Below are 15,678 nucleotides of genomic sequence, written 5' to 3' on the forward strand. Positions count from 1 at the left end.
CATTGGCAGTAGGAGCCTTGTGGAATGTACAAACTATTCCAATCAAGACCAACTTTCCTCTGCTTTGTTTGTTGTTTTTCTGTCATGCTACACACAGAAGCGTACCCATTTTTCACCTCCACATTTGCCGTTCGTTTTAACTCAATGTTATGTAGGTACACATAAATGAAGTTTAGTTAAATTTCCCTTGAGCTTCCTGGAACGCAAAATGCCAGGACTCGATAATATTTGAAAATTCACTTACCAATAATCGACAACCAGCAGAACATTTCCCCGAAATCTCACCAACTCAGAGTGACTTACACCAAACGAAAAGGCTCAATTCGATTTGACTCAAATTCCTTTGCTGTTCATTTTCGGTCCTTCAAGCAGAAATCTAACCTTTCCGTTTGCGACTGTGACTTTTACACTGTGGGATCCTTTGATCCTTGGCTAAAGTAGCATTTCAATCTTCATTTCTTCGATAACATGACAGACAGAGACGGCCGAGGACGGCTCTAACCTTTTTATCAACAAGCTCGTTTCGATGTCTTTCTCACCTCCTACGTTAACTTGCCGAGCCAATCGGTCTCCCGAGAATGGGACCTTCAACAACCTTCCGCTTCCGTTGCTCTCCATACATATAGCCGACAGTTCAGTTCCTGTTTTACTCAACATACATTTCATACAAGCAACGTCCGTTTCGCTGTAAACAAGAAAATTGAGTTTAAAAGTTAATGCCGAACTAAATTTTCGTCTCCTCCCGATCCCGCACCGCCATTGGTGGCTCAGTCATCACTCCAGTTCGGGCCAGTATGGTGGCTGACTGTCCAGACCAGAACGTGACGTATTTTTTTTCCCGATTTTCGTTGTTTCTCCTCTTGTGTTGTGACCCAATCAAAAAAGCAAAAAAAAACCAATCCGATTTTACCCACATCGGAAGCATAAATTATTCATCTCGTCAAATGGTCCCATTTTCGATTCAAAGGGAACGGCAGCAACTTACGGCCGGTCTGCAAAATTGATGCCTCTCATGTTCTCTGCCGGGGCTGCCGGTGATTTGGGTTGATTTGGCCTATTTTGTTTTGTGTGTTTATAACTTACTACGCAATTTGTGACATGTAATCAAGCAATTCAGTGGCGCATGAGAAGAGGACGGGAGACGAGGTACTGTCTGCTGTGGGCGGGTAGTATGGCGGCAGAAGGCACTTTCGAGAGCATGTGTGCGATGGGGTCAACCTATTTGGTAAACCAGGGCACGACCGCACAGTAATATGTGCTCGGTATTAGTCCCTTTTTGGAATGAGCGAACTAATATGGATGAGCACTTCCATATCCAGGATTGACTCGTAAGCTTATCAAGCAGTTCTCAGTTAATAAACATTCTAGCTGATTTCAACGGATGATTCTCTTTCTGGGTTACATTTAACGACCATATTTTAGTACCATTTAACATAACATAACCGCCTCATAAGGATTAGTTTCAATTCAATTTAGATGCAGCAAACAACGGTAGGGTTATCCTCTTAAACATTAGTGCTTGAACAGACTTTCGCTCTTGGTCGTTTTTATTACTGAACGTCACTGGTTTCAAGTACAGAACAATTTTTTTCGAGCAATCGTAACCAATCAACCTCAAGAGCCACTGTATTTTCTCTTACTCCCATCGTCGTCATCAAAACGCCCCATTCCGGTTTATTTATTTTGACACGTCCTACGACGTCATAAAAGTATACCGCTCTCGATCGCCCCTGGTGCGTAAAAATATATGCGTGCTGTCGTTCATAAATCTAACCAGGCAAGCACATACACGCATGCGATAATTTTAAATTTTTCAATGCATTTTCACCACAATTTTCGCCGAAATACGATTTTCAACGATTCTCGGGGACTTTCCCGTGTCGCGCCAACGACGACGACGACGACGATGACGATGCAGCACTCTGAATTGGATAATAATGGATGACGAATTTACGGCGCGACACTGACACTGCCCGTAGGTAGGTGGGAATAACTGTTCATAATCGTGTTGGCGACAAAAATAAAGTGTTGATTAATCAACGGTTTTAGTGTGAAAGGACATTACTCTTAGCGCAACTGTACAATTAATCTGTTGTTGTATACTCACAAGCATATGACACGTTGCGCGTTTGCCTTCCTCGCGGAAGTGCATTAATGATCGTTAGTTGCTCTTGTTATAAAAATAGGCTTTAAATGGGGTTGACTTTCAATTTCTTTTCATGAAACGATGATACAAAATGATTTAATTGAATGTTTTAATGATGCAATGTGGTTACTGGTTCAGAAACAAATTCCATGTCCCAAAGGAAGGTAAAACTGACCAACTAAAGGTGCAGTCCAATCTGGTTGGACCACACAGTAATCTGGACGAGAAAACGGAATGCGTTAGCAAAGGAATCTCTGCCGGCGGGCGTCTGTCTAGCTTAGCAGTTAGAACGTTATCCATCAGGCTGCTGGTGGAAAAGGAATTCGACGTTGGAACCGCTCGCTCACTCCGACGACGACGACGACGTGCAGGACAACGTGATGAAGGTAAACAATTTCCACGTCGATAAATGGTTGACTATCGAAATTCCCAATCCGCGGACTTGCGGATATTCTCGCTTTGCCTGCTGGAGCTGGAGTTGGAGAGCGAAAAGTTGAATGGAATTTTCATTAGCAACGAATTTCCCAGCAAATATGGGATGTGGAGTTGGTGTTGGCGTAACGCTTTTCGATGTCTTATGGATTGGTCATCGAATGCCGGGGAAAGGAATCTGTCTGAAAATGCGTTAGGTACAAATTTTGATGCTGAAGACATTTGGCTTGAAACTAAGTTCCACACATTCCACATTGGTCACAGGCTACGGTTGTAAAGGAGCGCTCATTTTGCTGCCAACGGGTAGCAGCTTTATATCACCACAAATATAAAGGATGCATAAATGAAGTACCATTCAGATTCAAATTTCAGACAATCTCTACCTTCGGACACTTCAGCATGAAATGCTTAAATATTGCTAGGTAATGGGATAAAATCGAAAGGAATCTTCGACCTGTTGGGATGAGGGGGCTTTGTCACTTTTTTTCTAAAAATAAACGAAAAATGTAACGAGAACCATTAAACCCAGGTAATCAATAAGCATCAACATAAGCACGTTGCTGTATATTGGCATTTTGACTGCCTAGATGTTGTAAATTAGCATGCACAATTCTATTTTAATCCTCATTGTCCTAGCTAATTACTAGCTGGAAATAAGCATTGTCAACAATAAAAGAGGTTCAGCAGTAAAGTAGCCGCATATTTTGCCAAAGTAGCCTCTAAATAGCATTTAAGGGGACTTAAATGCTTGTTGGCTTGCATGTGAATAGCATTGGTAGTGCTTATTGGTTCCCTGGGAACTTTCTTCGTCATTAGCTACTGATATTGGTAGTCCAAACCGGAATGAGTTTAAATTTAATCACGGTTGTATATAACCGTGCTTCACTACGGCAAATCAGCACTACTTATTCCGACCATTCACAGAGCGTGGAATTTTAGTTAGACAGTGTCTAACATTTTTCAATTATTTAAAAGTTTGTTAGGGAAACCTGTAACCTACTGTAATGTAATGAATTCTTAGAAAAAATTCCAATAGATTGACACCAATATCTCTAGAATCTATTGAGGGATGATTGAGTTATGAGCGTGCAAACTATAACCACTTTTCGTTACATGTCCGCAATTGGTTTTTCTAAAATGCACCTTAATATAGAAATCAACGACGTAGTCCTACGTCAAAACGGTGCAGTAACTACACAACGAATTGGGATCCTCCAATTCCAGCTCAAGGCAATAAACACCAGCACCCGCGCAGCCTTCGTACATGGAACCATCGGTATAACAGACCATCACATAGTCGGAAATTTTCCTATAAGAGCCCCACTTGCGATGGTGCAATATGCCCCAGTGCAGATGTGGCTATAAATACAGATAAATAGATATAAGTGACAGTGACGAACACTTTCATTCTGGAATACTGAGGATAATAGTCGCAATAGCTATTATCCTCAGTATTCCAGAATGAAAGTGTTCGCGATAATTCACCAACCATGTCTATATTCTAGGTTACTTAACTATGCTAGGCAATATGCCCCAGCTGCAGTATAATAAGCCCAATGCAGAAATGAAAAGTTATCGCAGGAGACCGAAACTATGTTTATTTTTTATGAAAACACAATATTTTGACAATATCGAAGAAAGTTTAACTTTCTACATAATACAGTAGGCAGATCAATTGAAAAAATACTCGAAATGCAACGTGGAGCGTATTATACTGCAGCTGGGGCATATTGCCCGCACAGACAAGAAATACAAAATTTAGACACCGTTTTTAAATAATTTCCAGCCTTTTTATTCTACAATGTTGGAGGGAGTAAGTTGCTATTGATTACCAGTTCAAAAACTAACATATATTCGTAGTTGTTACCTTAATCTTGTGAAGCCCATTTGAGATATATCCATTTATTCTTAAGGGGGTATATTATACTACCTTACCTTAGTGTTTCTTGCTTCAGGTGGAAGTGTAGAGGTTTAATATTGAAAATAGCTTCTAGGGCGGCAGTAGGAATTGTAGTAAATGCACCAGACATTGCCATTAAACACATCCTTTGAAGATTTTTTTTTTTGTTTTATTTGACACCAGCACACCGAAAGGCTATTGGGCATATCCTTTGAAGATGATTTAGCTTTGTCTGGACAGTCACAACTTCCCCTCTCTGCCACCATACAAGACAACCATACGCCAGTATTGGTTGTATACAACCAGTGCACAGTAGTCCAAAAGGGCGAAAAGTGGAACTTTATTCCTAGTGTCTCTTGTTTTCATTTTATCATTTATGGTCTTCAGCACTCTTGTTCGTATGACTATCTTTCTTAATACAAAACTGTCGAAAGTTAGTCATCGCTTACTATAATGAAAATAAAAAAATAACTTTTTTGTGTCAGGAAATATAGACATAGTTTCTTTGGCAAAGTTGTAAATATTGTAAAAACAAGCAACTTTGCTGAAAAAATAAAATTTCTATCTTTATCGAGTGCTGAACTATGGGGCATATTCTTCAAAACATCCTTAAAAATCGATTTTTCATGCTTAGCTTTTGCTAGTTGCATTTTACAAGAATACAATGTTCTAGGCAATTATCGAAGCTCTCAAAATACACGTTTTTGCAGAAGACCGGAAACCTCTTGGACCTTTACTTGCTGAGTTATCACATATTTAGGCTTTAAATTTCCATAGCTTCACGAGCCCATGGGGTAAAATGGGGCAAGCGGATTCATAAAATCAGCACTTCATGTTAAAGCTTAAGTCGAGTACTATAAACTTGTATGGGTTCCGATTGTCCCCAACCACCCAAATAAGAGTACGGCAAGCATACGTTTTATGTGTTTTGCATTCGCGAAAAGTTCGATACACGTTCATTTTTTGTGTGTTCGTACAATCTTAAATGATTCCCTGTAAATAGGTCGGATTTACCGTACTTCTTTTTTGGCTTTTTCAGTCTATTACGGAAATTAGAACTAGCAACGTCATTTACAGTACCGTTTGAACGATTCCTTATGCAAACTAACGGAGTTACTTTTTAATTTGAACAACTGATAACCCGAAATATGCTGAAACCTGTGTGAACTGGCCGCCCTGCTCTTTGTTATTGTTTTGGTGGGTTGTTTTAGTTGGCAGTTGCAAGCGCGAATATTACATTTTCCGATCGGATTTCTATCTTAATCGTTAGGAAAACGAAATGTGGAACCGATTAAACACGCTAGGTGAGTATAAACAAATCGTGTTTATGTGCATTGTCCGCATAAACGAATGATGTCATGTTGAGAATGACATTTGAACCATTTTTAATTTGCACGTCGTGCAAACCAGCGGGGTTCAAATTAAAAAGTGTTCAGATTAAAAATGGTCAAACATACGGGGGTCCACGGTACACCCAATACAATCAACAGACGGAGCGATGTAGATGGACTAAACCATATATATGCAGGGATACTAGTCTCCATAAAACCCACTCAGAAATACAATTTCCCTACCACCCCCTCCCAATTAGATAGCAACGGTGAAAACAGTTAGTGTGTGAAGTTTGAAAAAGTAGGTTCAACTATGATAGTAGCAAAGTTTTTGGAAAGGTTTTTTCACCAGCAAACTGTACTAAACTGAGACGGACTACAAATATTAATCTTTTGCAGACGACAGATATGCACAGAAAAACTAAAGAAGACATTTACATTCTTAAAATTAAAGATTTTTAACGACGAACTGAAACAACTGTAGGTACAATCTAAACAAAAGACATTTATAACTAAAACCTACATGACAAAATATTGTAGCTATCCTTGAAAAAGACTAAAATAAATAGTCGAAACGTCGGAGTGAATCGAAAAAGTCAATTCTAATTTTCGTAAAAGACTGAAAAGGCCAAAAAAAAGTACGATAAAAATTACGAAACTAACAGTCGACAGGGTCGGATTTACTTAAAGCTAGGTTGAAACTACTCAAAATGCCCTTAAAATGTACAAACTCAGATTTTGAGTAGTTTGTCAACCAAAAAATTGGGAGCAGGATCTTAAAAGTGCGTTATTCGTCATAGAGAATAATTCAATTATCGGTAGCAAGTAGCATTTTCTTTGGAAATTCATTAAAAATAAGCTTTTCATATTTAGCGTATGTTGGTTGCATTTTACAAAAGCATATGGTTCTAGGCGATTATTGAGAGACTCAAAACACATGTTTTTGCAAAAGATTGCAAATCTCTATGACCTTTCCTTACAAAGTTATCGCTTATTTAAGCTTTATTTTTCCCTGACTTCACGAACCAAAAGCGATAACTTTGTAAGGAAAGGTTCTAGAGAATTGTAATCTACTGCAAAAACGTGTATTTTGAGTCCTTCAATAATCGCCTAGAACCATATATTCCTGTAAAATGCAACCAGGATAAGCTAAGTATGAAAAACTAATTTTTAAAGAATTTCTAAAAAAATGCTCTATAGCTCTGCACTCGATAGAGATAGAAATGTCATTTCTTTAGCAAAGTTGTTTGCCTTTATATTTTCCATAACTTTGTCGAAGAAACCATGTGTCTATCTACTAAGCTACTAACACAAAAATGGACGTGTAACGAGCCTTTAGCGAACGCGAATTATCTGTAGATTAATCGAAGGATTTAGCAAAATAATCATTTTTTACGAAATGGCGCATTTTTTGCAGAAATTTTGCTCTAAAAACGAGAAATATTAATCGGTGAGGAAAACCTTCGATTAATCTGTAGAATATATCCTTGAAATACTTGTGTCAAAATTTGAAGTGATTTGGTTCAGCCGAAAGCAGAGAAATCTTGCTCACCGACTTTAAAACCACGGTTTTGAGAAACGCGCGTTCAAAGTTTTGCGTTCCTTCTTCAATCGCTCTGACACGTAGTTACAAATATGCATATAACTTCGTTAATATTTGCCGGATTGGCATAAAATTTTCTGTGTGCATACATAAATATTTGTACACTACGATCATGAAATAAACAGATAATCGATTTTCCGAAAATTCTAACTGTATAGGGTAGACGCACCATTAGTGGTGGTACCAGTAGTGGTGGAAACTCGAATTATTCCATTATTTTTGCAGATGTTGGTACAAGAATGATACTTATCAAATAATACTGTTACTGGTAGTTCGATACTTATCAAACTTGTACCAAAATCTGCAAAAATAATGGAATAATTCAAGTTTCCACCACTACTGGTACTACCACCACTAATGGTGCGTCTACCCTATAACCCCTTAAATATGCGATAACTCAGCAAGTAAAGGTACAAGAGTTTTGTGGTTTTCTGTAAAAACGCGTATTTTGAGAGCTTCGATAATTTCCTAGAACATTGTATACTTGTAAAATGCAACTAACAAAAGCTAAGCATGGAAAACCAATTTTTAAAAAAAGTTTTAAAGAATATGCCCTATAGTTCAGCACTCCATAAAGATAGAAATTTTATTTCTTCTGCAAAGTTGCTTGTTTTTACAATGTTTACAACTTTGCCGAAGAAACTATGTCTAGATTTCCTAACACAAAAAAGTAATTTTTTTTATTTTCATTATAGTAAGCGATGACGAACTTTTGACAGTAGATTAAGTGGGATATTCATTCGAACAAAAGTGCTGAAGACCATAAATGATAAAATAAAAGCAAAAGACACTAGGAAACAAGTTGCGCTTTTCGACCTTTAGGGCCACTGTGCAGTGTATGTGTTGAAGCTCCGTATGTATGTTGAAACCCCGAAGAGTTTCCAATTGCTCGTCTATGTTGCCCGACAGCTATGCACGCTTTCTTAACTCAAAATCAATATTTGTGAGCTAGTCAAGCTTGAAGTTTCGAATCAGTCCCACGTAATTCAAGGCGTTGAATTGTCAGATCAATAGACAGATACCTGATATTATTAGTGTTGATTACTTACTTTACTTTACTTTATTGGCGACAGTCCATCATCAATTCTGTGCCAAACGAATTATGGTCGTCCAGGATTGTGTCGGTACTGTGCAGCCGTTTTCCAATCCCCTCGAACACCAACTGACCGTGCGTCGTCCTCAACAGCGCACTTCCATCGGGTGCGGGGTCTGCTCTGAAGTCTACGGCCTCTTCATAGTTCTCTGCTAAAAATAGTTTTGGCTACTGTTTCGTCGGGAATTCTGGCCACCTGCCCAGCCTTTATTATCTTCACTGTATCAGCACTGTATCAGTTTGTAAATTTTATACTGCTCGTGGTTCATGCGTCTGCTCCACTCTCCGTTTTCCATTTTGCCATCACGTATTGATCGCAGAATTTTACGATCAAAAGCGCCAAGCACTCGTCGGTCAGCTTTCATTAGCATGCATGATTCACGTCCGTACAGCGCTACCGTCACGATTACTGTTCTGTAGAGCACATTTTGTGCGAATTTGCAAACTACGGGACTTCATCTGGCTACGTAAACTGTAGATAACCCGCTTCGCGACTGCAATTCGTCGGTCACTTCGCGGCTTACATCATTATCACATGTAACGAGCATAACAAGGTATGAATACCTCAACTACTTCATATCGTTCTTCATCCAGCTCCATCTTGGCCTCAAAACTTCGATTTGGCGGTGTTAATGGTAGTCCCAATCTCGCTGCTTCCCATTTAAAAGGCCTCTTTCACTGCTCTACGGTTGATTCCGATGATATCTTCGTCAACCGCAAAACCAAGAAGCATGTGTGATTTCGTGATGATAGTCCCGTTCCTTTCTACGTTTGCTGTTCGTATTGCACCTTCCAGGGTAATTTTGAATAGTAGGTTTCACAGTGCATCCCCTTGCTTCAGGCCAAGCAACGTCACGAAAGCGTCATTTTGACGCATGATTTTGACCCATCTAGTGTCTCACGAATTAGCAGAATTAGTTTCCTCGGAAAACCATGTTCTAGCATTACCTGGTACAGTTCATTTCGGTTGACTTAATCGTACGCCGTCTTAAAGTCCACAAACAGATGATGGCTCTGTAAGTTGTACTTGTAGTTGTTGAGAAAAATTAAGGAAAAAATCTGGAAAACTAGTACAATTTTATGAATAATGTAAATCCGAGACCTGAGAACGAAGTTTCAACTAGAAGTTATTATTGTTGACCTTTCTCGGTATCATATATGTCAATTCTTTTTGTTTCCCTTGCTCATTCAAGAAATCAAGTGGTTAAATGAGCTAGGTATAACGCGTTGTGTGTTAGTGTGTTTTCTGTATATTTCAAATTCTAAGGTTTCTGCACTTTCCATTTGCCTAATTACCAATATATCCAAGAAAGAAGGTTTTCCTTCTTTTTCTATTTCATACGTAAAGTGTATGTTCTTGTGTGTGCCGTTTATGGCTGCTAGAATGGTTTCCAGGTGATTCCTTTTTTGATTATGCTGAAAAAATGGTCGAAGCACCGCCACCATCTTATCACGAGTAACTGGTTTTGTTCCAGCTTACTTTCAAGGTTAGCTATGAGCAGTTCACACAGGAACGGTGATAGTGGATTGCCCACTGGTTCACGTTCCAAATGTTTATAGTGGTTACCCCTAAATGTGAAGTAATTCTCCACTATACACAAACGTGTCAGCTTCAACTTTCCTCCCACCATTCTTCTTCATGCATTGTCCGCATGTTGTTTTAGAAGCTAATCTTCTAAGAGGCTTATTGATTCTTTCACAGGGACGCTCGGGAATAAGGCAGTAACATCGAAAGAGACTATGTTGTCTTCTGTTAGTTGTCCCGTTATTTTTAGGTGCTCGACGAATTCTCGTGTACCGCTGACAGATACGAGAAGGCATTTTGTGATACACTTTGTGAAATAAGATAAAACACACACCATTTCCGAAACTAAAACTTTTCGCAATTAGCCTACAGATGTATATTTTCTCGCTAAGCAAATTTATTTAAAAAAAACTTCTTTATCATCTTCATCAGATATTGTTTAAAATCAGCTTCAAATCATCCGGCAGGCAGCGCTTCATGCTGTCCAGATGCTTGAGCAGCTGTTCGCGAGTATCCTTAGTGTTGAGCGGCACCGGTAGGGCCGCCATCTGGCTGCTGGTGCATAGGGTCAGCTTCTGACGCAACCTCAGGATCATGTCGACGATTTCCACCTCGTGCTTATCCTTGACCCACTCGGCTAGGTTGGACTCCGAAAGGGTTTGCATGTGCAGTGCCTGCAGCGTTTGCTGCAACTCGAAGTAGCGCGTCTCGTACCAACCCTTGAAGTTGGGCGAGCTGAAGAAGCGCTTGTACAGGGCTTCCCAGTCGCCCTTACAGCTGGAGGTCAGCTGCGGGCCGCACTCTTCCAGGGTGGCCAGGAAGTCTTCCTGCTTGAAGGGGTTCGGCAGTGGAGCGGACTTGAAGGGGGAGATGTCTTTCTGGAGGGGCATCAAAGAGGCCATGTAGCGTTCCAGCGGGATCATGAAGCTTTGTGTTAGTTCTAGTAAGTGGCGACGGAGTAGGGCCGATTGGACCGATGAGGGACGTTCGGTTTTGATTCCCAGCAGGATTTTTTTGATGAAAGTTTTGTCTTTGCCGACGAAAGGTTTGTACTGAGTGTAGACGCCCGGGGATGGGTCCAGCAGCTTGTTGGTGATTTGTTTGATTTTGGATAGTTTCGAGAGGGCTGCGGCCGTTTCCGAGGACGCGGTGGGACCGTTTTCGGCAACGCTGTTGCCGTTGCCGCCGCCGCCTCCGGCGGTCATTTTCGATTGTTTCTGCTTCTGCTGTTGCAGTTGACTTTCGACGCTGTCCTGCAGGCGAATCGTGTGCGGCCAGTGCTGGAGGGTTTTGGCGAAGAAGGGATTTGTGACTCCGAGAATAATTGACGGGTGACCATTTTTGTTCTGGGTGAATTCTTTGAACTCGGTATCGTGGATGGTGAAATAGGGTCGGCTTTCGGCACAATACGACAGGGGGTTGATCAGGCTCATCAGTGATTGGACCATGTGGGCGCAGTCGGTGGGTGAGGTGCCAGTAACGACGATCGGTTCTGCTGTTAAAACTAGTTCCCAAAGCAGGTGGATGTGAGGCAGGAAGAACTGGAGACTTTTGAAAATGTCGATTTCATGGATGGAAGCAATTATCTGCGTTTGGGGGCTTGCGGTGAGGGCTGTGTCCGGTTTGCTCTTATCGTTGGCGATGGATTTGTAGTTCTGCTTCGGAATGGATACTTCGTAGATGCTTCCCAGCAGGTGGAGGGATAGGTTTTCACCGGCCATAATCGATGGCCAATGACAGATGTTGTCGCACACCGTTTCCAGCGTGGGTTCTCCGCTGGAAAAGAACGATGGAGCAATCAGGGCACAAACTTCGTAAAACAGATTTATGAACGGGAGTCGGGTGAGAAGAACAAGGCTCTTTTGGAAATAGCCTCGCTTCAAGGTGGCATCTTTGATCTGGCGAAAGTATACGAATCCCCAAAAGTGGCCTGGATCTGCTTTATGCACCGGCAGACAGTGATAATTGAACTCGCGATGCTCCGCCCCTAGGGCTGAAGATTCAGATCCGGGCGATACCCGTAGTCTGATGTGGAACTGTGAGTCTCCCATGCAGCCGGAGTTAGAATCCGGAAAGGCCAAATAACAGATATTCATTTTCTCCTGCTCACTGAGTGTAACATGTTTTGGATAGATCATTTCCATGGCTTGACCCAACTCCAAGTCAAAAGTTACTATACAAATACAGTGGAGCCATTCGCCAAATCGTTCCCACGATCCCGCCTTTTCATCCAGATCCAAAGTTTTCTGAAGCGTGACTTTCTGTCTTTCCATTTCTTTTTCCTTTGCATCTTCCTCATGCTTTTCAGCCTCTAATATCACTTTCTTATGTTCATAAACTATTCGGTCAATTTCGTACCGCTCCAGGCGTTCCTTTTGTAAAGTAGCTTTAAGCTCAATATTTCCCTCGACGACGGCATGCAAAACCCCATTAGTATCTATACTGAATAGCAAACCAACGTCCTCGATATTCCCAAAGGTTCCCTCAAGCGACAATTTCCCCAGTAAAACGTTATCACTAACAATGGCACTCTCCCCTTCGTACAGCAGTTGCACCTCACGGAAGTTCTTCACCCGATGCTTAACCTTTAGCGGAACCGTCGAGTTTCTGCTGATAAGTATCCTTGGCGAGCTATCGGTACCACTTTCCCCCACCAGCGCAATCGATCGAGGCACAACATCTAACCACAGAATGTCCTGAATTTCCGCCGACTTTTCCCCACTTAATATGGCCGCTGCGATTGCACTTCCCACCACCACTGCTTCGTCGGAATTGATGGAACTGCTGAGCGAGCGTCGATCGAAAAATTCACTTAAAATCACTTGCACCTTTGGTATTCGAGAGGATTCCCCCACCAGCATAATCTCATGAATTGCGAACCGATCCTTCCTCGCTCGCCGAAGAGCAGTTTCGACGTGCAACATCACTTTGTCGAACAAATCCCGATTGAGTTCCTCGAACTGCTCCCGACTCAGGGAAGAATTGAAAGCCTGACCATCAAGCAGATCTTCAATCTCAATCGCTGCTCGATTCGTATACGAGAGAGTCCTCTTCGCCTGTTCACACGCTTTGCGCAGCTTCCGAAGTGCTTCTCTATCGGTCGAAACATCCCGGGAATGCTTCTCCAAAAATTCTTTTGAAAAATGCGCCACTAACCGATCATCAAACTGCGAACCACCCATTTGTTCACCGGAGGTGGCCTTCACCTCAAACACCCCATTGTAAATGGTCAGAATCGAGACGTCCAAATATCCACCGCCCATGGAACAAACCAGCACAAACTGTTCTCCAATCACTTTCTTATTAATCCCAACCGAAATAGCAGCAGCCGTCGGTTCATTGATCAACCTCAGCACCGAGAGCCCGGCAATAGCCGCCGAATCCAACATAGCTTGCCGCTGACCATCGGTAAATCCCGCCGGAACGGCGATCACTGCCGAGCCAACCTTCTGGCCGAACTTCCGCTCGACCATACTTTTCATATGACCCAACACCACCCCGCATATCTCCTCCGGGTAGTAACCTTTCGTTTCCCCCTTGAACTGAACCCGCAGTTTGTCGCCTTTCTGTCGTTGGCCCAACACTTGCTTCACTTCCCCGACGGCATTCGCCGGATCTCGATCCGCTTGCACGACCGCATCTTCACCGACCAGTCGCGTTTTTTCGGTAAACGCTACCCACGACGGAATCCGATGGCAGCCCGACGCGCTGGCAATGATTTCGAACCGACCGCCCCGGTAGACACCGACACTGGAGAAGCTGGTACCGAAATCAATCCCGATTGCCAACGAGGACGACATTTTGGATTCCATACTTGGATCACAGGGCACCTTACTTTTTTAGTGCATCATTTTGCTGCTACTTTCATTTCAACTGCTTCCGGGTTCAATCTGAAAATGAGAAAAGAGATAAAATTATGTTAACAAAAACTAGCACGAAACAAACAATTGAAGGCACTTTAAACCAGAGACTTTCGCAGCTTCACAAGCACGAACATTTTAAAGGCCTGCAAAACATCGTCATTATCCGCCAATTAAGTAGAATTAATATTAATTTGTTGCACCGTCCGTTTGCTCGGACTCGGACAGTTTGTTTACCCTCCCCCGTGAGTGGCGCGGGTGCATCTTTTTGTGTCGTTTTTCACCACCGACGACGACACACACGGTGCATTTTGTACGGGTTCGTTCATTCGATTTCTACTGGATTGAAATAATTTTCCATTGTTTACATTTTGGCTTTGCGAATTTGACGTCAGCACAGCATTCACGCAAACCGCCAGCCAGCAAATCGATTTTGCCAAAGCCTCTCTGGTAAAAAGAAAACGCACACGATTTGTTTATAACTTACATCCGGGTGGTGAATGGCAATAGTGGCAGCAGCAGGCTTATTTTCCCACACACTGACTCCACCGATGCAGCTGCTAATCCAACACAGCAGCAGTAGCAGCGATTAAAGCAGGAAATGTTTTTACCACTCGAATGCCCCTCCACCAGAGGCAAAAACGACCTGGCATGGGAATTTTTCACTATCGTGTGTTGTTAACTTTCACCTTCAAATCGAACTCAGTTTCCTTCGGGTCGTTCTAGGCAAATGGATTTTAACTTAAAAACACAACCGAACCATTCGAGCACTGAATCTAATCACAATTATTGTTATTCAAGGGAGTAAAACCAGCTAAATTAAACTATTTTTGAACAGCAGCAAATTCCTTTCTTCGCACTGTTACTGGCTGATGGCTGGTCCGCTGGTCGAACAAAACTCGAAGACAAAATGACATTCGACGCTCGCGTCGCGAGCATGGGGTGTTCATTCCTCTGACGTTTACGTAATTTCAGTTCAATGGAGAAACAAACTCGCGTGTGCATCGTTTCGGGAGTGTGCGAGAACGAAAAGGCTAGAGAGTGTGCCTATCTATACTAGCAGTGAGTGCGATAGAGAAAAGAACAGCATTATTCACTGCCGTAGTGGCCGTAGCAGAGGTAGTTCATGCGCATGCCACAATGCGCAATCTGTATGTGAAAAGTGGAACCAAGCTTCACCGCCCGTCCGGAAAAGCATCATGAGCGCGTGAAATGAAAATGTAGAAACGTGCTTTATTGTAGTGTTTTATTAAATAAATTAATTCCACACGGAATCCAATTTGAATCCACAACAAGTCCAATCGTCATGAAATTTGAAAGTTAAGGGTTTGCAAGGCTCCTCTTTCATATGCAATCAATTTTGTTCAAATCGGTTAAGGGACCTATGAGATAATGAAGTCCCATATTTTTCGTATTTTTATACATACTTTTGAACTAACAATCCGATCAAAATGAAATTTAATAGCGACCTATGGGACACCTAGACCTTTCATATGACACTAAGAACATTAAAATCGGTCCAGCCATCTCCGAGAAAAGTGAGTGAGATTGAAAGCGTTACATACACACACACATACACACGCACACACACACACACACACATACATACACACACACACAGAAAATGCTCAGTTTTCAAAACTGAGTCGAATGGTATATGACATTCGGCTCGCAGGACCTTCTTTCCATTTCCCGTTTCCTAGTGATTTCTATACCTTTATACTATATATTTATATAGTAGAAAGGCAAAAATAAATAATCTCATGAACCAACATTTTTGTTTAAGAG

The 15,678-nt window shown here is 41.7% G+C and overlaps 2 protein-coding genes across 2 annotated transcripts in view; one reads left to right on the forward strand and one right to left on the reverse strand.

Annotated features, from left to right (window-relative positions):
- Window positions 1-15,678, forward strand: part of LOC128736718 (AF4/FMR2 family member lilli) — a 152,934-nt gene that overhangs the window by 75,593 nt on the left and 61,663 nt on the right. The gene's annotated exons all lie outside the window — the stretch shown is intronic.
- On the reverse strand, window positions 10,403-14,761 carry LOC128738258 (protein DENND6 homolog). The gene is made up of 2 exons (XM_053833264.1): window positions 14,378-14,761; window positions 10,403-13,920 (listed from the first exon to the last, which is right to left on the reverse strand). Exon 2 carries the CDS (start codon window positions 13,840-13,842, stop codon window positions 10,459-10,461), a length of 3,384 nt encoding a protein of 1,127 aa, XP_053689239.1. The 5' UTR covers window positions 13,843-13,920; window positions 14,378-14,761; the 3' UTR covers window positions 10,403-10,458.

This window comes from Sabethes cyaneus, chromosome 2 (assembly GCF_943734655.1).
Source record: "Sabethes cyaneus chromosome 2, idSabCyanKW18_F2, whole genome shotgun sequence".
Lineage (NCBI taxonomy): Eukaryota > Metazoa > Arthropoda > Insecta > Diptera > Culicidae > Sabethes > Sabethes cyaneus.

Excerpts from the sequence above, each read along its gene's own strand:
- LOC128738258 (XM_053833264.1), bottom strand. The coding sequence starts at position 13,842 with ATGGAATCCAAAATGTCGTCCTCGTTGGCAATCGGGATTGATTTCGGT.